This window comes from Coccomyxa subellipsoidea, assembly GCF_000258705.1.
Source record: "Coccomyxa subellipsoidea C-169, whole genome shotgun sequence".
In the NCBI taxonomy this organism is placed as follows: domain Eukaryota; kingdom Viridiplantae; phylum Chlorophyta; class Trebouxiophyceae; family Coccomyxaceae; genus Coccomyxa; species Coccomyxa subellipsoidea.
Genome location: NW_005178033.1, coordinates 1773480 through 1793747, shown reverse-complemented (window position 1 = coordinate 1793747; position 20268 = coordinate 1773480). Strand labels below are relative to the sequence as shown.

General features: G+C 53.8%; 5 protein-coding genes across 5 annotated transcripts; 4 read left to right on the top strand and 1 right to left on the bottom strand.

The window, feature by feature from the left end:
* The first annotated feature begins 11 nt into the window (after nt 1–11).
* On the top strand, nt 12–2079 carry COCSUDRAFT_29744 (TGF-beta receptor-interacting protein 1). The gene is made up of 7 exons (XM_005646966.1): nt 12–128; nt 246–285; nt 393–486; nt 594–937; nt 1051–1251; nt 1389–1475; nt 1563–2079. Exons 1-7 carry the CDS (start codon nt 79–81, stop codon nt 1719–1721), a joined length of 975 nt encoding a protein of 324 aa, XP_005647023.1. The 5' UTR covers nt 12–78; the 3' UTR covers nt 1722–2079.
* A 337-nt stretch (nt 2080–2416) lies between these two features.
* On the top strand, nt 2417–7058 carry COCSUDRAFT_637 (ARM repeat-containing protein; the record flags this gene model as incomplete). The annotated part of the gene is made up of 15 exons (XM_005646965.1): nt 2417–2527; nt 2612–2715; nt 2809–2876; nt 3000–3190; nt 3780–4087; nt 4219–4378; nt 4520–4639; nt 4771–4992; nt 5104–5265; nt 5457–5588; nt 5674–5802; nt 5885–5989; nt 6098–6227; nt 6345–6611; nt 6772–7058. Coding segments are annotated over 15 exons (2496 nt in total), but the record flags the coding sequence as incomplete, so codon positions are not given.
* Nucleotides 7059–8006: 948 nt separating this feature from the next.
* COCSUDRAFT_66649 (DNase I-like protein) lies at nt 8007–10432 on the top strand. The gene is made up of 8 exons (XM_005646964.1): nt 8007–8261; nt 8347–8542; nt 8654–8759; nt 8856–9008; nt 9141–9268; nt 9369–9557; nt 9824–9966; nt 10096–10432. The coding sequence occupies exons 1-8, from the start codon at nt 8182–8184 to the stop codon at nt 10241–10243; spliced, it is 1143 nt and encodes a 380-aa protein (XP_005647021.1). The 5' UTR covers nt 8007–8181; the 3' UTR covers nt 10244–10432.
* Nucleotides 10433–11237: 805 nt separating this feature from the next.
* Nucleotides 11238–12739, top strand: COCSUDRAFT_47901 (hypothetical protein). The gene is made up of 2 exons (XM_005646963.1): nt 11238–11635; nt 11751–12739. Exons 1-2 carry the CDS (start codon nt 11250–11252, stop codon nt 12250–12252), a joined length of 888 nt encoding a protein of 295 aa, XP_005647020.1. The 5' UTR covers nt 11238–11249; the 3' UTR covers nt 12253–12739.
* COCSUDRAFT_24376 (26S proteasome regulatory complex, non-ATPase subcomplex, Rpn2/Psmd1 subunit) lies at nt 12704–19474 on the bottom strand. Its single transcript, XM_005646962.1, has 18 exons — nt 19095–19474; nt 18869–18974; nt 18656–18764; nt 18379–18547; nt 18107–18241; nt 17924–17995; nt 17484–17804; nt 17138–17344; nt 16733–16891; nt 16366–16578; nt 16144–16250; nt 15757–15971; nt 15367–15521; nt 14779–15066; nt 14299–14491; nt 13776–14000; nt 13358–13480; nt 12704–13194 (listed from the first exon to the last, which is right to left on the bottom strand). The coding sequence occupies exons 1-18, from the start codon at nt 19305–19307 to the stop codon at nt 13178–13180; spliced, it is 3027 nt and encodes a 1008-aa protein (XP_005647019.1). The 5' UTR covers nt 19308–19474; the 3' UTR covers nt 12704–13177.
* Between the last annotated feature and the right edge of the window lie 794 nt (nt 19475–20268).

Below are 20268 nucleotides of genomic sequence, written 5' to 3'. Positions count from 1 at the left end.
ACAACTCGTCCCAGCACCACAATCTTTAGATTCATCGTTTTGTGCTGAGTAGTATATCTGCTGCTGAAAATCGTTGGAATGAGGCCCTACCTCCTGAAGGGCCACGAACGGCCTCTCACTCAGCTCAAGTACATCACTCTCTAGCTCAAACAATGTCATAATCAAATGCTTGACTATGTGTCTCATGTGTGGTGACGACATATTAATGAATATCCGTCAGATCTAAGTTTTGAGTGGCGGTGCAGGTACAATCGGGAAGGAGATCTTCTATTTTCCTGTGCAAAGGTACGATCTCAGGCTCTTTCCTCTATACTATTGCATATTTTATATTCGTAATTTGAGGGCATATCGTCAAGGTACGGGTGCGTGATGGGCGTGGGCCGTGCGTGCAGGATCACCATCCCACTCTGTGGTTTTCAGAGGATGGAGCGAGGATTGGGACATATGTCGGGCACAATGGAGCAGTGAACACATGCGATGTCAGCAGTAAGTTTTGATTTTTGGCGTATTCAGACCTAGTGTCAACATCACGCGCAGAGACATTATTGAGAGAATAAGAAGAAGTGTCTGATAGTTGCTTCCTTGGATCGCAGTGGACTCCACGCGTCTGTTGACAGGTTCATCAGACAGCACTGCTAAGCTGTGGGAGGTGGAGACGGGCAGGAATGTGTTCACCTTCAAATACCAGGCACCCTGTCGAGCAGTGTCCTTCTCGATCGATGAGCAGCTTGCAGCGTTGTCGACAGACCCCTTCATGACCACCACGCCCGCCATCAACATTGTCAGAATATCAGAAGACCCGTCTGAGCAGAGCGACCAGCCAGTGCAGCGCTTGGAGGGGTTCAGCAAGAGGATCAATCGAGTCACCTTCACGGACCTCAACACAGTGCTCATCTCTGCTGGAGAGGATGGATTTGTGAGGAGATGGGATGTGGAGGTCGGTCCTGCCTCAACCTTAATCATCGGCTTGTCGCTTGTACTGCAAGCCACAGGAAGCCCATAAGAGTGCTTTGTGTGGTATTCACGGAATGCCAATGTGCTGTTTTGCAGACTGGCAAGGTGAAGGAAGAGGCCAAGCTCCATGAGAAGGAGATCAGGGACATGCAGCTGTACAAGGATGGCACACACATGGTGACAGCTTCCGTGGACAAGCTTGTGAAGCTGGTGGACACACAGACGCTTGAGGTCCTCAAATTCTTCAATACAGACAGGCCAGCCAATGCAGCGGCGCTTTCACCTGTCTTTGACCAGGCAAGCCTCCAGTCCTGGACTATTGATTGTTGCAGACCTACAGAGAGCAATTCAAGAATCATGCATGTATAGATTCTGGAGAGTGCTGCTGGTGCAGTCACAGCTTCAAGTAGATGATGAGGGCTGCGGTTTTGCAGGTGCTCATTGGAGGCGGACAGGATGCTGCAGATGTGACGACCACGAGTGATCGTGCTGGAGGCTTCCAGTCGCGCTTTATCCACAAGGTAAATAATAACAGCCTGCTGATCTCCCTCTGAGGGAACCTTGCGTTTATGCGAGCAATTCACTGATCCTTTCTCCTGTCTGTGCAGATCTTCATGGAAGAGATTGGCAGCGTGAGGGGTCACTTTGGGCCCATCAATGCTGTGGCGTTCAGACCTGATGGCCGGAGTTTCGCCACTGGCGGGGAGGATGGATACATCCGCATCAATCACTTTGATAATGACTACCTGTCAGGACGCTTCCTCTGATTTCTAGTCTCGTTATACATGTCGTGTCCAGAACGTAATTCCCATGGCTTTCTCCTGGAAGTACTTATGTGCTGGAGAAATGTCACCTGCAGCTGTCGGAAGTGCCACACAGTGTGCAACAACTGTTGAACGTCATGTGATGTGATAATCCCGAACTCAGGGTGGATATCACCAGGCTAGTGACTGCAAGCAGCACCGTGCTCTCAGCTGGTTATGCTGAGGCTCAGAGAGTGCTCCCAGATCATCATGATGAGCGCCCCCAGTGGGGCCAATTGGGCATGCATGCCGTTATTACAAGCTTTCAGCAAGTGGCTGACCAACTCTTCATTCTCAAGAGAGCCCTTAAATGACCTTGTTCGAGAGCAGCACTACTTGACCTCTTGTTTGCATCTAAGAACTATTACAGTAGGCAATACCTTGCATGCTCTGCATGCTTTGCCACCTGGCACCATCGTCTCTCTACGTATAAAGCCTCTGCCACAGTGTGGAAACATAAAAGGGGGCATTGTATGCGAAAGGAAGCTCTTGACGCTTGGAATACCTGTTGGAGACTCCTTGATTGTCGCTTAGGCCGCCGTTTTACATAAGGATCTGTGAAGCAAGGAAGCATTTCACTGTGCAAGGTGTTGGAGATCATGTTGTAGCAAGATCCAATAATGGAACAAGATTCATTGGGACCTGAATATGTCAGCGAGGTGTATGAGGGCTTGAAAAGAGCTCTCAGTCCCGATGTGAATTTACAGAAGGCTGCGGAAACGGCACTGAAGTCCTTTGAGGCCCGACAGGGATTCTGCTCGTGTCTCGCGGTATGTATGACATCAAATTTCCGATTCTTCTTCCAGATGTGTGGGTTTTCTTGCATCAGCTGTCTGAGCATCGCATGCTTCCAGGAGATCATTGGATCCAGAAATTTGGACCATAGCGCACGATGGTTGGCCACAATCTACTTCAAGAACAGCATAAATCGTCATTGGCGTCTACGACCTGGACAAGGGTGCTGCGCTTGATCTTACAGCTTCTCAAGTAGACTGAACGTCTTCAGCTCTCAATCTGGACTCTATAAGTATGGCTCTTGGCATTGACACAGGGGCATCACGGATCAGGAAAAAACTCATCTAAGAACAAAACTCCTCTCCCTGCTTGATCAGGAGGACAGTCAGGCATGCTTGCCACTCATGCTGCACCCACTCACCTATGTGTGCTTCACGCTATCGATAACCCCATCTTTACCTACAAAATGAGCTTGAATTTCTGCTGCTTCGCAGATTGCTGTGCAAGTGGCCTTGGTCTTTGCCAAGGTTGCCCGCAATGACTATCCCAGGCAGTGGCATTCTGTCTTCGCGGATCTCATTGCGCTCATGCAAAATGGCAGCACAATGACCGTGCGGAGAGTCTATCTTGTCCTACATCATATCCTGAAAGAGCTCTCCTCCAAGCGTCTAGCCTCCGACCAGAAGAACTTTGCGGATGTGAGATTCCCCTTTGCCTCGTCCTAGAGCACTGCACAGCACTGCTCGAGGTCACTCGCATTTCGTGCCTGCAAGCAAGACTGACTGGGGTGCTGCATGATTACAGGTAAGGGAACAGCTCTTCAGTCCATACTGGACTCAGTGGCTGGCAGATACAACAACACTGCTGCAGCAGCTTCCAGAGGCATTGAATAGCAACGAACAGAATGCATCTGTGATGCTCACGTTTGAGCGATGGTTGCTGGAGCTGAAGGTATGCCTCGAAGGTCAGGGTCACAATGCAGCTTTCCAGAGTGCCACATAACCCCCTCGGGACAAACTTTTTCCTTGCCGCAGGGCTTGCGCCGATTGACACTCTTTGGATTCCAGAGCGATGCAAAGTCTTTTCAAAGCGTCCCAGCCGTGGCTCAGGTACGTTACCTTTCTACTCACATTTCTTGTTAAGGTAGCCCATCTGTACATAAAAGTAAGTTGCATGCGTGTGACTGATCACTTGCCGCGCTAAGGAGGACAATGTTCCTTGTTATTGCGAGCTGCATTTTCAGTCTGCGATGTTGCAATGTGGCACATGACCTGCGGTGTTGCGCAGGTGGCACCAGCCTTCCTGAAGTGCTTGCAAGAGTTGCTACCCTTGCGGCATGGGAGCACAAGTAGGCGCAGCCAGCTGCACGCAATGCTGGACCGAGCAATCTTGAAGCTCACAAAGATTTTCACAAATGTGCTAGAGACGCATCCCTGGTCGCTGCTGCACTGCGATGTATTTTCGCCGCTGCTGGACTTCATGTGCAGCCAGATTGTGGGTGCTCCTGCAGCTCCCCTGCAGAATGAGGGCTTCTACACACAGTGCATGCTATTTGTGCACGGTGTGCTGAAAAGTCCGGCATATGGAGGCAGCATGTCAAGCTCGTTTGAGCTAAATCTTGCTGCCAGAAGCCAGGTATGCATCTTTCTTGAATTCAAAGCATTACCGTATTTTATTTTCTGCATTTGTAAGACCAGGAGCTCACACCCTCTTAGCTACTTTTCAGTTCCACTTATGTTGAAGTGAATAGTGTGTCAATCTTTCTGCAGGCCGCAACCCTCAAACAGATGTCAGCAGAGGCTAAGGCGCGTCTTAAGGCATTCTGGGCAGGCGGCCGATTGCAGTTGCTCTGCATCGCCGTCGTGGAGAAGTTCCTGCCTCTGAATGTGCGCTCTTTGTGTGGACTGCTCATGCCTACCCATAGACATCTGCATAGTGTCATGGGCAAATTGCTTCATGCATGGCACACAGCTTGCCCCAATCCCAACCGTCTTGGGAGTGAAAGAAACGTTCTGCTTGTACTGCAGGCCAAGGAGCTCCAGGAATGGGCAGAGAGCCCGGCAGCATTTCATCATGAAGCAGACATGGGATCGTGGCAGGATCACCTTCGAGGCTGTGCTGAAGTACTTCTGGCAAGCCTGCTAGAGGTGTCCTTCTACTCACTTGCTCAACCCCTGAACTTTCCCCACAACTAGATGACACAGTGCATGTTCCTGTATGTCATGTTTCCTTTTCTTGTTTATGTGCCTGCCACTGAGGGGGTTGCTCGGCTGCTCAGGCGGACAGAGAGACACTGGCGCCAGTGATGATGGAGCTGCTGACGAGCACATCGGAGGCCTGCCCAGCGGGGAGTGCTTCCATGCAGCAGGGGCAGCGCATTGGTGGAGTCCCAGCGGCTGGGCTGGCAAAGGAGGCGGCCTACAATGCAGTGGGAGTGGGCGCCTATGAGCTGCATGACTACATCGACTTCATGTCGTGGTTCAACACAGCCCTCCTTCAGGTGACCTTTTGTTGCAATCAAACAGTGTATTTAAGAGCTCACTGATGTCATGTGCTCACTGTGAGTCTTGCACTGGGCTCGGAGGCTCCTGGACTTTCTGTGTGTCAACAGGAGCTGGCAGACACCTCGCCAGAGGCCAAGCCGCTGCGCAGGAGGGCGGCTCTGCTGCTGGGGCAGTGGGTGGTCAAGCTCAGCGCTGAGGGCCGCCCTGCCGCCTACCGAGCCCTCCTCTCCCTCATGGCAGACCATGACACCGCCCTCCAGCTGGCCGCGGTGAGTACACCATAACGTTCTGTCATGGTTGCCATGCAAGCAGTGTCCTTTCATGCTTGGTTTCCTTCCCATAAAAAACTACATGTGAAACATGATGCCTGTGATGTTGAAGTCATAAATACAGTGCTGATACTTAAGCATGTACAATTATACCTTCAAACGTGTAAGTAATACCGTTGAGCTGTCTGCAGGTGTCCAGCTTAAGGGCGTTGATTGAAGATTGGGAGTTTCAGGAGGCCCCCTTTTTGGAGTATGTTGCACCAGCTCTGCAGCTCTTAGCTGGGCTCCTGCAGGACTCCAATGAGCTAGACACACAGCTGCAGGTGCGTTGAGCACTTCCACAACAAATATTGAAGAAAGTAATCTCAGTATCAAATGGCACTGAGGTGGCTAATTATTGTGCTGCAGGTCTTCCATGTTTTCAACATGATCATTGAGCGACTTGCGGATGGCATCCGCCCCTATGCAGATGGTATCATGCAGCTGTTGCCCTCCATCTGGCAGGAGGCTGAGGGCCAGAGCCTGCTTAGAATACAGGTAGGTGTGCTCTGCGGCTGATGAGCATGCTTGCTTTGGTCCTGCACAGTCATGCGCATTCGACCTTGAAATGCTTGCGCAGGTGCTCATGAGTGTGCAGAGATTGGTGAATGCCCTGGGCACGGACTGCCCCTCCTGCTATCCGTTCTTAATTCCAGTCTTGCGGATATGCACCGACTCAAATCAGGTACATATCCCCGATCAACATCCTTGTGTGTTTTGGCATCTATCCCAACAGTATTTTAAAGGATTTTGGTACGGGAATCTAATGTGACTGTGGATGTCTGTGCTGCAGCCTGATGAGCTGAATCTGCTGGAGGACGGTCTGCAGCTGTGGCTGATAACCCTGCGCAATGCACCTGCACCTCAGCCAGAGCTCCTGGATCTGTTCCCTAACTTGGCCATCGTCATGGAGAGATCAACAGGTGAAGTGTGCTGCTGTTACACAGATGATCTGAAGTACATTTCTTCTGAGAGGCTCAAGCATGCCATGCGATTTAATGTAGCATGCACGCTGAAATCGGTTTCTTTGATGCGCGCAGAGCACATCCAGACAGCCACCAAGATCATCACGTCCTGTGTCCTGCTGGGCGGGCCGGACTTCATGAGCAGACATGCAGCCACGATTGTGGGGATCCTGTGCATCTTGCTGGGGAATGTGAAGGAGCGGGGCATGCTGCTGCTGTTGCCTGTCATGGGCCTGTTGCTTTGCTCCTACCCGGAGCACATGCCTGGGTTCATGGAGCCTGCCCTGCAGCGGCTGCTGCACCTCTTGCTGTCAGACCAGGAGCCCAGCCAAGTGATCGCAGGTGGGCAATCCTCTCTCATTAAGTATCCTGGCTGTGCGGCAAAGTGGTGTGCTTTGCACGGATGGGTGATAGAGGTCAGAGGATGGAATGTTCTTTGCTGGGGTGGATATTCGGATGTCAGGAGAGAGAGTGAATGATTCAGTGGGGCATGCATGTCCAGGTGGTTTGGGCGTCTTTGCTCGGCTGTTGCTGCAGAGCTCGCCAGCCTTCCTGCAGCTGCTGGCTCGGGCCGAGCCAGGACTGGCACAGCTGTCAGCGCCGGCTAGGGACCAGCCTGGCGAGCGAGCGCTGCTGGCGCTTGTGGATGTCTGGCTGGACAAGTTTGACAACATCGGCGTGCCCCATGCTCGCAAGCTGAGCGCGCTGGCCATGTGTGTGCTGCTGACTGTGCCCGTGCCGGCGCTGCTGGACCGGCTTGAGCCCATCGCTGGGTGCATCACATCTGTGTGGTTTGAGGTAAACTTTCTCATGGGGCTCCCAGAATAAACATGACGCTCCCTTCTTGGCATCTGTCATGCCGTTTGAGGGACGGGCCTTCCATGAAAGGATGTTGTCCTGCAGGTTGAGGGGAGTGACCTGGCGGGCCACATCAGCTCTGGGAACGACTATTTTAGTCAAGCCCAAAGTGATGCTGCAGACACTGTGGTCACCTCCGAGGACGCTGAGGGCGAGACGACCAGGTATTTTTGCTTAACATCCTGCAATGCAGTGCTTCAACTTGCAACTGATTCTGACTTCAAACCTGTCCGATGCATTTCTGTGCTTGCTCACTGTTACTTTTGCGATAGGAGACAGCAGCTGTACGAGAGAGACGCAGTCAACCGCCTGCAGCTGAGCGTCTTCTTAAAGGAGCAGCTTGCGGCCTGCGCTGCTGTGCATGGTGCTGCCTTTCAGACAGCATTTTCTCGCTTGCCTGCCGCGCTCTCCGAGCAGCTGAAAGCAGCCGTGGGTCAGGCATAGTTTGGCGCTTACATTTCGTACACTGCGCTTACATCCGTAGAGAAGTTTGAATTTATAGTTATTTGAATAGAGATTGTTGAGGCAAAACTTGTCAGGAACATAATATCCCTGCTTAAGCAAACCCAAGCAAGAACAATCGTTGTTCTAGTGCACTATCGATATCATTTGTCTTGCACGGTGTCTGATAAGACCAGTTGCACTTGTAGTGCTCTCTGTTGCTTTGCTTGATCATATGAGTGTGCTGCGACATCCATTGCCACGATTGCATAAAGGACTGTTGAGGGATCATCCATGATGCAAAGACGTGATGGAAGTGGTAAAGGGTGGTAGCTGTCCAGATCAAATTTAGAAAACGAAGGAAACTGTGTGACGTCAGCCAGAACAATATCATCTTTGCCAGGCGCTCTGTCTCTCATTTGCGATTCTGTAGATCTTGCAGTAATCATTTCACTCCTTAAAAACCACATCGATTCCATCGAGGACATTATTAAGGCAGCCCTATCACGGACAGATTGTCCATGGACATCCTAAGTGTAGTGGACGTTCAACACCGATCGGACACATGCAAAGGCCCTGGCAGGGCAGTATATGAGTAAAATGACGCAAAGAAATGCCTTCATCGGTTCCTGCCTGGCGATTGTTGAGTGACCACCGTTTGTTTAGCCTTGGGGCGCATTCTTGCTACCAAAGGTCAGTCACCCTGCTGCTGAGATAACTAATCCAAAGTCCATCTGGAATATAAATTACTGATACGTTGCCATGAGTGCTTGCACAGGTCACGATTGATTTGTCCCACAACCAGCCTGCTGGGATTTTTTGGTGCCAGAAGAAAGCCTCCTCCCATGAAAAAACAAAAGCTCCAGCGCACATTTGAGGACGTACAAGATCCTGTAAAGCATGCGCAAAGCATGACCGTGCTCCAGTGGAATGTCCTTGCAGACGGTTTGGCGCAGTTTGGCGATTTTGAGAGGGTGCGCTTATGAACAGGAATTGCTGTCTCATCTTCTGCAGCACATGAATGCATGCAGTAGGTCTGGCATATCCAATTTTAAAAAGCATTGGAAGTGCTCTTTGCTGCTCAGGTACCGGCTGATGTCCTGTCATGGGAGTCGCGCTCGCCCCAGCTACTCATGGAAATTTTGGAGTCCAAGTCTGATCTGATCTCCCTGCAAGAAGTCAACAGATATGGTACGCAACACACACTAGGCGCATGCAGTATCTGTTCCTGCTTGATGCCCATTCAAACTGGATCACGCTTTGCTGACAGCTCTGGCGCATCTGCAGAGGACTTCTTTAAACCCAGGCTTGAGCAGCTAGGATACACAGGCCTGTTTTGGCCAAAGGCATGCTCGCCAGCAGAACAGTATGGGTTTCCCTGTGACGGTTGCGCCCTCTTCTACAGAACAGAGCGCTTTGAAATGATTGGCCCACCATGCGGTGAGTAGAACCTGGGCTTACAGCACTTGCAGCACCTGCCTGAGCTGCATACTTCCCCTCTTTCTGGCTGTGCAGGCTTGCAATCGTTATCCTCAAGTGCTAGCCATGAGTCATGGAATGCATGCATGCCAGGTCTGCCCTTCAGCATTGCAAATGGACCTTCCGGCAAGCAGGGCATGCTGCAAGTTTTGTTGAGGGATCAATTGAGCGGTCGGCATGTGATTTTTGCCGGCACCCACCTGAAGGCCAAGGCAGGCGAGGTATTGAGGAGCGACTTCCATGAATCATCAACCAAAATACCAACATTTTGTCAGCAAAAATCCATCACTTTCATGTGCGACCACTCACGTCTGTGTGCAGGCTAATGCAGCAGCCCGAGAGCTGCAGGCGAGGCAAATGATGGAGCGGCTTGCATCAGCCCACCAGGCTGCTTCCAGCAACGAATGCAATCCAGAGAACGGCAGTTCGACTGAACCAGATCGACAGAAAACGCCGGTTGTGATCCTGTGTGGGGACTTCAATGACTCCCCAACCTCATCCGCTTGCCAAGTGCGCCCTCGAGGCATGGCAGCAGGCATGGCTGCTGTAAATGGCATTTAATGCGCCAGGATGTACACTTTGGATTCAGTTCCTCAACTGATCATGTCCGGAAATTCCCTGAGCATCTGGATGCCATTGAGCAGCGCGCTTTCAGCACCCCAACACCCGAGAGTGTATTGCTGGCTTCAATTCCCTTGCACCCACCCTGCTGGTTGCGGCAAAGGCATGATCCCTGTTGCAATAACCTGTGGTGATGAAGTGTGTGGGGTGTGCAGGTGGTGCGGGAGCATTGGCTGGGGCTGTCCTGCATCTGGGACTGGGCGGCCGCCCATTCCACCAATGGCTCTGTGCCTGCGCCATTCACGACCTGGAAGTTCCGGCCTGACGGCGTGTCACAGCGAACCATAGACTTCATCTGGTGCGTCGCTGGTGCACATGATATGTCTTGCCGCCTGCTGTCTGAGAGATTCTGTGCTGCAACTTGTGTACGGCTGAAAGATATGAGCATGTCTTGCTGATCTCATGTGGTTGTTTGCCTGGTGGGCAGGTTCTCAAAGGATCCTCGGTTGCGGCTGCTGCGCCGGTGGCGGATGCCAACAGAGGGCGATATTGGGGAGCAGGGGCTGCCATGCGAGCGTTACCCCTCAGATCACCTGGCCCTGTGTGCTGTCTTTGAATTGGACGCCCTCGAGTGACATGCTGGGACAAGGCAAGCTGGATGTTTCCAGTACTAGACTTTGTTTTAACATGAATAAGCGCCCACTTGTAGAGCTCGTGCGGGACATGTGCAAGCTGGCGGCTAGGAAAATAACTTGCTACGGGCCTCCCAGTGCACATTCCAATGACGTGATGCAATGCTGTCTCCTTAAGGAGTTCTTAAGACCAAAATAAACAATTTCACTTCCTCAACGCCATTGACAGTGCCATTGGCAGCGCTGGAACTTTGTCCATTTGTCCACCCCTCAATATCTACAGCACATAGCATGCACCGTCACTGCATCATGCTCACCATATATACACAGAATGTAATGCTCATCATGATATGCCATGGCCATGTATGGCCATGTATCGGTAGCCTAGTGACCTGAGGTCACTACCAGCGCTGTATAGCTTCAAATGCCAGAGCAGACCCAGCACACTCACAGAGGCATACAATTGTCAGATCTTTCTCCCCACTTGGCGCTCGCTCTGCCAGATCAGTGTTTTGATCTCTGCATTCCTTTTTCTTGAATCATCATTTAAGTTGGCCACGTGTGCATGTCTGCAGGCCCTATAGGCACGTGCACTAGCTAGGGCTCTGCTGGGTGTGAGTAAGAAAAAGTGCAGTTTGGATACTATCTATTAGAGCTCAATCATTGTCCATTCATGTCCACGAAAGTCCATGGATGTTGGGTCAGCCTTATCATAAAAGGACCCCCATGCGCATAAAAAAAGTGTGCATGTCTGCATGTCTGCGCAGGCCTGCCTGAGGGCAGTTTGTAGTTGCTCAATTGACCATTCATCTAGGATTCAGGGTGAGAGGTGATTTATAGATCATTTTAATGAGGACACGTCAGGGATCGAATCCAGGGTGGGTGCTGACTTGGACGGGCCAAATCAAAAGTTCCCCCTGTACGGCCGTGGGTCCAAATCACGTGGTCCCTAAGGGTAACCGGACAGGCAAGAGATTCCGAGCTCCCCTCGCACAAACTCAGCAGCAGCATGGAGGGTGCCAAACCACTGAGGCCCACACCCCAGATTCCAGACCTGCAACAAGTCATGGACGCTGCACGAGTGTCAAGCGGGCTGCCCGCGCAGCAGAGCGCGCTGCAGAACTCGCTGGCGTCCTTAGCCAATCTGCGGTCTGCCTTCACGCCCATGGTCCCCACGCAGGGGCCCCTGTACCCAGAGATTGCCCTATTCAGCCAGTTCAACCAGCTGCTCCCGGGAATGGCGGAGCTGGCGCAGCATCAGCAGATGCTCAGCCGAAACGCAGAGCCTGCAGCTTCGAGGGGCCGAACCAAATCCAACGACTCCAAGTCTTCCTCGGCCTATGCCTCGCGGCATCAGGCGGCAGAACAGCGACGACGCACACGCATCAATGAGAGGTGGGTGGCCCAGGGTGGTGCAGCCAGTGCCCTTAGTGATATTCATTCTTTTGGACCTCTTTTCGGAGGTGTCTCTTTGGCACGAGGCACCGCTGAGTCTGCACCCCGCTCGCAGGCTGGACCGGCTGCGGCAAGTGGTGCCTCACGCGGAGCGAGCCAACACAGCTTCGTTCCTGGAGGAGGTGATCACGTATATCCAGGGCCTGCAGAAGCGGATTGCCGAGCTGGAGCAGGCAGCAGGTGGGGGCCAGGTCATCGCCCAGCCCACCATCGCCCAGCCGGCGACCACCAGCGCACCGCTGATGGCACAGGCGGGCTTCACAGCTGTTCCCAGGGCGGCTCAGTCGGCCGAGGTGCCAGCCCCGGCAGCCAACCACGGCCACGGCGCTGGGGCACAGGGACCACTTGACGCACGTGACAAGTTCTCTTTTTCTTGTACCGCAGCACAAGCCCCCCAGGAAGCCCAGCCCAGCGCGCAGCCCCACACGCAGCCGGGCACTCCCCCTGCAGTCTCGGGCGGTCACGCCAGCGAGGCGGGCGGTGCATCGCCAGCCTCCAGCGAGGGCTGCGGGATGCCCCTCAAGAAGAGGCGCGTGGTCGAGGGTGGCAGCGGTTGAGAGAGCCGATCACCCTGGGTCGACTTTGCAGATGCTGTCTGAAGGACAGGCGGACTTTCGTGAGCGAGTATACATGCGGCAAAGCTGATCGATTTCAAGCAGGACTTTTGCAGTGCTGTTGACCTTAGTAATACCATGGCCTAGCAGAGAGAGACGTGGGAAGTATCGCTGGTGTTATAAATGCAAGAATCCTCTGTGTGAGTTACTTGTTATTCTCGTACTGTACCCGTGCACAATGCTTATTGAAGTGGAAGCTTCCTTTGATATATTGTTCAAGGCCTGGCAGATGACGCGCAAAACACTTATTTATATGCGCGGAGTAGTGAAAATGAAACGAGTGTCTGCAATGCGTGCTGAGTGCGATTTTCTCTGCTGCCCTGGAGCAGCGGTAGGATATGGTATGCATCTGGTGTTCCGTGCTCTGTGTGCATGCTGTGCATAAAGCTGTCTTGAGGGCGACCCAATTAAAGGTTGCTTATGACTTACCAACTCATGAGTTCAGCACACACTGGCGGCCCCAAGGATCCCACTTGGGCATGCCATGGGGCATACATGACAATCCCTTCACAGTAGCCCGCCGTCCAATCACTCTCATAAGCCCTCTTCCTATGGCTAGATGCACATCTTATTTGTTGGGCTGGCCTGGGCCATCAGCACAAGCAGAGCACCCCACCACATTGTCAGGTCAAAGCTGCTGCACACACTGCAAGCAGGCCTCCCAAAACTCCAACTCAGTCAGCACTGCAGAGTGCATACGCACACAGGAACACCAGGCCTCTCCACAGGTCAAGATCTTGGAGGAGAGGCTCTCACGACCAGCCTCAGCAAAATGAATTGCAAGATGCTACTGACAGCAATGGGACGCATCCTCCATCACATGCTGCTCTTCTCCGGATGCAGCAGAAGGTCGGCCTCCTCAAATCCTTCACGTTGGGGTGTACTCTGCAAGGCACAACAGAGCACATGATCAGCACCTAAACAACCCCTCTCCTGGCTGTATGAAGCATTCTCTCTCAGTCAGGCTCCACTTGTCTTCCTCACAACATGTCGACCTAGTCAAACATGCACAGAAGAGGGGTCCTGTGATGCAGGCTCAGGGGCGCACCAAAGGGCTCTGGCGGCGGTGGCTCTTGTTGGTTGGCTGGCGCCGGCGGTCCATTGGCCTGCGCCTGCCCCTCGGCTGCCTGGGGCACGGTGCTGATGCTGGTCAGCAGATCCACCGGCTCACCTGCACAGCACACCACTTGTAACTCAGCACAACAGCAAAGAACAGCATGCCTGACCTGCAAGGCTACACAGGTCCTGGCAGCAGCAGACCACCGAAGGCATGCTGCTGACAGCACTGGCAGCGTCCCTTATTAAGCAGCATGGAGCAAATCCCATATGCCCTCAAAGACAAAAAAATCAATATCTTGAAAGATGATATCCCTGTGAAAACAATGCCTTGTCTCCTTGTTGGCCCAGCAAGATCAGTGCTTTCAAAAGGGAGACTGCATCATGTTAGAAGCTGCGCGGCGTTTGACCTGGGCGCAGGTCCTTGAGGACGAGGATGCCGGCGATGGGGCGGTTCTTGTGGATGGGTGCCCAGCGCGAGTTGGGCTCCAGGGCCACAAACTTCTGCTGCGTGGGCACCACGCGCGACGGGTTGTCCAGCTTGTATGAAGTCGGCTCCGGCTCCTTGGCTTTTGCGACCTCCGCCTTGTCACCGACCGGCCCAGCCTCCTTCTCATCCGTCTCCATGGCAGTCCCTGCTGCAGCGCAGCCAGCATGCAATCAAAGCCTTGCGGGTTGCGCCAGTTCACCAACAGAAGCAGGACTGGAAGAGGCTGCACAAGCTTGCAGTAATAGTCTGTGCGGTCAGACATGTGGCAGTACGTGATGAAGAGCCACACAGAAGCGGGACCCAATGACAAATCAAAGAGCAGTACACCGTGTCTGCAATTGCTGCCTGCGGTTCCATGGGAACATTGCACCAAGCCATACAACGGCCTATTACTCCTGAAAGACGGCATTGCAAAGGCAAATGCCACGGCAGTGAGGGCAGACCTGCTTCGTCGGAAGCAGGCTTGTCGCCTCCCTCGGCCTTGGCGCTCTTCTCGGCCTCCTTCTTCTTGGCCTTCTCGCGCGCACGAGCCGTGGTGGACAGCACCGCCGTGGGCACCTTAGCAGCCGTGGACGCAGCCTCCTGCGTCACTGCCGTGGGGTAGGCGAACAGCGACGGCTTGCACTTGCACACCACCTGCCAAGCCCACAAGCCCGTTCAGCTCTCTTCATTGATGGCACCAGGAGTACCTCTGCTCCAATGCACAAGTCTGCAGCGCACATGAATGCAAACCAAAAGCCTGATTACTGTAGCGTTCTAAATCAAGCTAGTGGATCCGGCATGTTTCACTCCCCATCGTGCTACAGTCCCCTGATCCCCTCTGCTGCATTCCCACAGTGACAGGTGCACAAATCTCCTGAACTTGGAGCGCATCACAGCAGGGACTAGGTGTCAGGGAAGGGAGATAAGAGGGAGGATCTCACCTGCATGCGGGGCAGCTTGAGGTCGGCGTTGAGGGCGATGAGGGCGGAGGGCTGCAGGGCGAGGGAGATGCAGTAGGACAGCGGGTACCAGTACCAGTACTGGAGGAAGAGCATGAGGCCGACCACGCTGGTGCGGCGGAAGTAGCCGGACGCGGAGCGCAGCCCCACGGTGAGGTTGCGGCCGCCCGCGTCCAGCAGGCCCGTGGCCATGATGGCCCCCATGCGCGCCATCACCTCCTCGTGCTTGTCACCCACCACCTTCTCCAGCCGCTTGCGGAACGCCGACACCTGCACCACACCAATGCACCATTTTCCGACGGTGAGCGGTGATTGCCAAAAAGACATGGCAAAGGGTGCTATCATGCGGATCACACAGCAAGCGCGAGCCACGTGGGTGACGTCTTGCCGTGCGTCAGCCCCTCAGCCTGGTACTCTCCATCCACCCTGCAAGGCGTGTGTGCGCGCTACAATAGAGCAGCACGATACAGTCCACACGGAGAGGAACTGTCTGATGCACCAGAGCCACAAGAGCAGAAGTAGGTGCAAGAAATTGGCTGCGAGGGTGGTGTGCTAGAGCAGCAGGGGCACCTTGGCCTCAGGCTGCTGCATGAGGATGAGGGCGGTGGAGATGAGGGCGCCCTGGCGCACAAAGTCCACCGCGTCCGTCAGCAGCGGCGCAAGAAGGTCCACCGCCGACCGCATGCCCGTCCCCGCGCACGCCACTCCCACCGCCATCGCCGCGCCTGCACACCCACCGCCACCGCTTTCACCACTTGCCAATTCAGCCCATATTCTGTTTAAATATCAGCCAAATCCAGGAAAATGAGTGCACACAGAACACAGGGCCCTTAAGGCGGGTGGAGGGTGAATTGCAGAACTTTTGTCCCAAGAATTACCTCACAATAAACACCCGGCAAGATTCACCCGGCAGAACACTCATGTGGAGAGAATTGTTCGGGCATGTCCGTGGGTGCTCACCGTAGCGGACGTGGGGGTTGTAGGACTCGGAGAGCAGGGCGACGATGGGCGGGCACTGGTCGGGCACGCCCATGAGCAGGAAGCCCAGGTTGAGCACGGCCGCGCGGCGCACGTCGTCCGATACGTCGCTGACGGCGAAGTGCAGCAGCTTTTGGATGGCCCCATTGTTGGCCGTGCCGCGGTACGCCATGCCCATGACAAACATGCCGCCATACCTGCGCACCACAAGTGTCAAGTTAAAGTCTGCCAACCTACCAAAGCCTGCCAGCTTCTCTGTCGCTTGCCAACTACTTCCTACTACAAAACTTCCACAACAAACAACATGCTGCCCCGCAGGACTCCTGGTCATGTCTAGGGTATGCGATAGCTAAACAGCTATAGATTAACCTGAGAATGGGGTCCTGGTCGCGCGTCATGTCTTCGATGAGCGTATCCGCGCCCTCCTCCTGCCCATACATCACCAGCGCCAGGCCCAGCGCCACTCCGCGGATGATCTGGGCAATGTCAACACTTCTCAGCTTTCCATCTGAATGCACTCATGCAAAGAGAGTTAAAGGTTCTTAAGTGCAGCTGCGATAGCACTGCCACTGGGAAGGGTAATGGTCGCACCTTTTCATGCTGCGTGTCGTGCGCGTAGGTGAGCAGCTCAGAGGCCTTCTCGGTGGCGGATCCGACGCTGACAAGGCCCAGCGCGATGCCGGCCGCCTCTCCGGCGACGGCGCTGTCGGTGTACAGCACGTTCTTGATCTCCTCAAAAACCATCTCGTCCTCTGTGCCCAGCGCTGCCAGGCCCAGGCCCAGGCAAGCACCGTGCTGAGTCACCTGTGCCCCATAGTCCCATCTTTCACCCAAATGCTCTTGCATCCAAGACAAAGAAAAAGGAGCCACCTCCCTGACATTGGCAAGGGCACTGCACAATATTTCTGGTGAATCTCAGTCCTTCATGCCAGGTGCAGAGACTGGAAAGGAGCAGCGCCTCGCTGGCGGTCTCGCGCAGGCTCTGCAGCAAGAAGTCCTTGACGTCGTGGCCGTGGTTGGCGTAGGTCAGGCCCAGCGCGTACAGCGCGCCGCCTTCCGAGTAGGGGCTCCCCGACGCCCCGTTGCGTGGCAGGTATGGCGCCATCAGCGCACGGCCCTGCATTGCAACACCCGTACATTAGCCGCTGAACCCTGCCTATTAGGGGCAACTTACTAATTCCTAGCTCGTCTAAAGTATTCTAGTTTAAGATCACCTACAGCTTCTTTATAGTGTTACTTCAAGTACCCCTACTCCCTCTCCCCACATGCTCACGAGTGCAGTGCCTCAGAGGTACATGCACACTTCACAGAGATGCCTCCGGCCAGGTAAGAGATCCCAAAGCATTGTCAGTGCCCCCCTTACCTGGGACAGGTGGCCCCTGTGGATGACGCCGAGGCCGGCGGTGGCGCTGAACTTGGCCCAGTTGGTGGCGCGGCTGAGCCAGTCCAGGTTCTCACGCAGGAACAAGTCCACCGTCGTGCCCGAGTGCATGATGGCGTTGGCGAAGATCACCGCCGAGTGGCACACGCTGTTCCTCACCTCCGACGCCGTCTTCACGTTCTTCAGGATCTGCACCCCCCACCAGCCCCCAGCTTTCAGCACAGCCCCACATTCTGCCCATATTCTATGTAAATCATGCAGCGAGTGCACATAAGGTGTAAGTTGTAGACAAGCTTGCAGGAGCCTGTGCTGGGTCTCAAGGCTTCACCTGCAGGTCTGCGTGGTTGTGGGAGTACAGGAATTCCAGGTAGAGGCCTATGGAGGTGGCGCCGGATATGATGCCCTTGAGGCGGTCGTAGCGCTCCACGTAGCGCTGCTCCTCGGGCGTCAGGCTGATGGCCGGGGCTGCGTCTGCCGCCGCTGCTGCGTCTGTGTCCATGTCATCTGCAGCAGGCTGTCCGCCTGCAACCCCGTTGGGCAGTGCCTCACTGGCGGCTGCCTCTGCTGCGCCGTCCCGCGGCGCGGCCTCAGCCTGCTCTGGGGCAGGGGCTGCGGTCCTGGGCGCATGCTGCTCGAGCAGAGCTCCAACCTGCAAGTCACAGCAATGTTTGTACAGCACGTCTTTCTCACTGCATGTGCGTCAGATGGGCGCAAGGAAACCTTAGAAAAACTATGATCAACCCTACATGCAAGCCATTGTAATGTTACCTTTGTGAGGAAGGACTGCGACTCGTTCTCAACCAGGTCAAAGCAGACTTGGTACGCCAGAATAGCATCATCCTGCACGGTGACCACAACACGTATGTCTTTCACAGATAAAAATACTCAATGGTAACAGGATTGAGAATGAAAGAAGGGTGTGAAATGGATGCTGGAAGGGCAGATACTGACCTCGCTGCCTTTCAGGAGCTTGTCGAGGATTTTGGCCACCTCCGGCGCATCATCAAGGAACAGCAAGCACTGTGCGATATTGACCCAGTCTGGGTTCTCAACGCTCTCATAAAGCTTGATCAAGAGCCTGAGGACCTGCAGTGGCAATATTACTAAATTTCTGTGAGCAGCAGATTTACCAGTGAATTTGGCACAAGCAGTGCCGGCAACAGAGATTGATGGAAGCCAGCATGGGCCCTTGTCTGTAATCTACAGCAGGCAAGATAATCCACCTCAAAACGGAACTCGCGGCTGATGACCAAATTCTGGCACACTCGCAGCGCATATGTGAGCGTTGCCACTTTGTCGGGTGCCTTCTGGACCGCCTGGTCTACCTTGTCCAATCTACGAGCCTCGAGTGCAATTCCCACGGCCTGCTCAAATTGGCCGTCCCGGAAGCACCTACACGACGTGAGCATGTGATACAATAGCTATTCCATGCAAGTCAAGGTTCCAAAGGGGCTTCAGAGAACCACAAGAGATCAACTGATGGCCAAAGTAGACGCGAACCTCTCAAAGAGCCGCTCAACAATGGCTGATAATCTGTCGTCAATAGGCTTCGCTTTCCCATCCTCTGCTGTGTCGTTCCTCAGCTGGACGTATTGATCTATGCACCTATCTGCACAGAGCAATCACACCCTGGTTGCAGTGATCCTGCCTTGGCAATGCGAGATAACAATAGAAGGCAGCATAAAACACAGTCAAAATAATTCTTAAGCTCACCTAAGGTGGTTTGCACGTACTCGGACGGCTCGTTGATATCAAAGAGCTTGCCAGCACCCAGAGCATATGAAAGTGCATCATCAAGTTCGCCCAAGTGGTAGAACACCTGGCAGCCACCGTCAAAATCACACTCGCATAGCTGTAAATATATTGCCAATAAATACAAACAAACCCTTCGTGACAGAACGCTTCAGGGTCCTCTAACGAGGACGCGCAGCTGACATACCTTTGATGCTACAAGAGCAGCGAGCTCCCTGTGGCTAAATTCCTCGTCCTCACAGAATGCTTCCACTGATGTAAGCACAGAGGCTATCTGGTACCAAAACTCATGGACAACCTTGTTCAAGCTCTGCAGTGCATAGAGTTTCAGGGCGTCATCGTCCTCCTTCAGCAGAGCCAGAAGGTTGTCTGCGCTGGACTGCTGGACTGCCACCGCCATTTTGTGTGGATCGCCTCTAGTCAGATATCCATTCGGTTCACAAGTACTTATCACTGCCAGACTGGGATTACAAGTCTGCCACCTCCAGGCCACGTGTTCTTTCTAGAAGCGGTAAGCCTGCAACTCCTGAACGCACACCCTTTGATATAGCTTGCTATCAAAGGAAATGGACCTATGCGGATCTGTGGCGTGATGGTCGATGAATGGGCTCCCAAATGAGAAAGGCAGAGGGCGCCAATTTAAGACGCTCCGAAGAACGCCTCCACCCTGCCACAACCTCGTGCCACATGCATGTGTTTTAGCGTTTGGGTGGGGTGTGTGATAGTGTCACAGCTGAAAACATTCATCAACACAGAGCCTGCGGTGCAGCAGCGGTGCAGACCCGCTCTGGCACTAGTGCAATACTGGCCAGCACGTCCGCAGCGGCCGTTGGCTGCCAGCACTGAGTGGCGGTCACCACGGTGCGCACCGGTGGTCATCATGATGATCAGTGCGCACTGCAGGCTGCATAGCATGCAGGCTGTCAAACAGCAGAGACACTCAAGCTACCTTGCATGTGGCCACCATATTGACTTTAGGATCTGCAGACATTCTAGGTGATTTTGATAATACCGGATTGGTCTGATCAGCAATGTAAATGGATTACTTAAAGTCAATGATATCCGCCGCCGGCCAGAGGGGTGCCACTGGCCCCATGGGCCCAGCGCTAACATCATAAAGACCTGGTCCCTTAAGATTCACTCCTGTTTGTTGCATCTGTAAACTCCAGTGGACTCCAGTAACTCGGAGTTCCTCCACACATTGCTTTCAGCGCAAATGGTGATGCGCATTGCCACAGGCAGCAGCTGCCAATGCAGTGTATCTAGCAGTCCAGATCTTGCATCGCAGGCACCGAACGACTTCAGACAAAAAGCAGTGTGACTTGCACAGCCATGCTTAAAACAGCAGTTCTTGCTTACTT

Coding starts and splice junctions, on each gene's coding strand:
- COCSUDRAFT_29744 (XM_005646966.1), top strand. CDS start 79: ATGAGGCCCTACCTCCTGAAGGGCCACGAACGGCCTCTCACTCAGCTC. Junction 129..245: donor CGGCCTCTCACTCAGCTCAA/GTACATCACTCT, acceptor GTGGCGGTGCAG/GTACAATCGGGAAGGAGATC. Junction 487..593: donor GAACACATGCGATGTCAGCA/GTAAGTTTTGAT, acceptor CTTGGATCGCAG/TGGACTCCACGCGTCTGTTG.
- COCSUDRAFT_66649 (XM_005646964.1), top strand. CDS start 8,182: ATGCCTTCATCGGTTCCTGCCTGGCGATTGTTGAGTGACCACCGTTTG. Junction 8,262..8,346: donor GCGCATTCTTGCTACCAAAG/GTCAGTCACCCT, acceptor GTGCTTGCACAG/GTCACGATTGATTTGTCCCA. Junction 9,558..9,823: donor CAACCTCATCCGCTTGCCAA/GTGCGCCCTCGA, acceptor TGGGGTGTGCAG/GTGGTGCGGGAGCATTGGCT.
- COCSUDRAFT_47901 (XM_005646963.1), top strand. CDS start 11,250: ATGGAGGGTGCCAAACCACTGAGGCCCACACCCCAGATTCCAGACCTG. Junction 11,636..11,750: donor CGCACACGCATCAATGAGAG/GTGGGTGGCCCA, acceptor CCCCGCTCGCAG/GCTGGACCGGCTGCGGCAAG.
- COCSUDRAFT_24376 (XM_005646962.1), bottom strand. CDS start 19,307: ATGGCGGTGGCAGTCCAGCAGTCCAGCGCAGACAACCTTCTGGCTCTG. Junction 16,892..17,137: donor ACAGGGGCCACCTGTCCCAG/GTAAGGGGGGCA, acceptor GTTGCAATGCAG/GGCCGTGCGCTGATGGCGCC. Junction 14,001..14,298: donor GCCTGCTTCCGACGAAGCAG/GTCTGCCCTCAC, acceptor GCGCTGCAGCAG/GGACTGCCATGGAGACGGAT.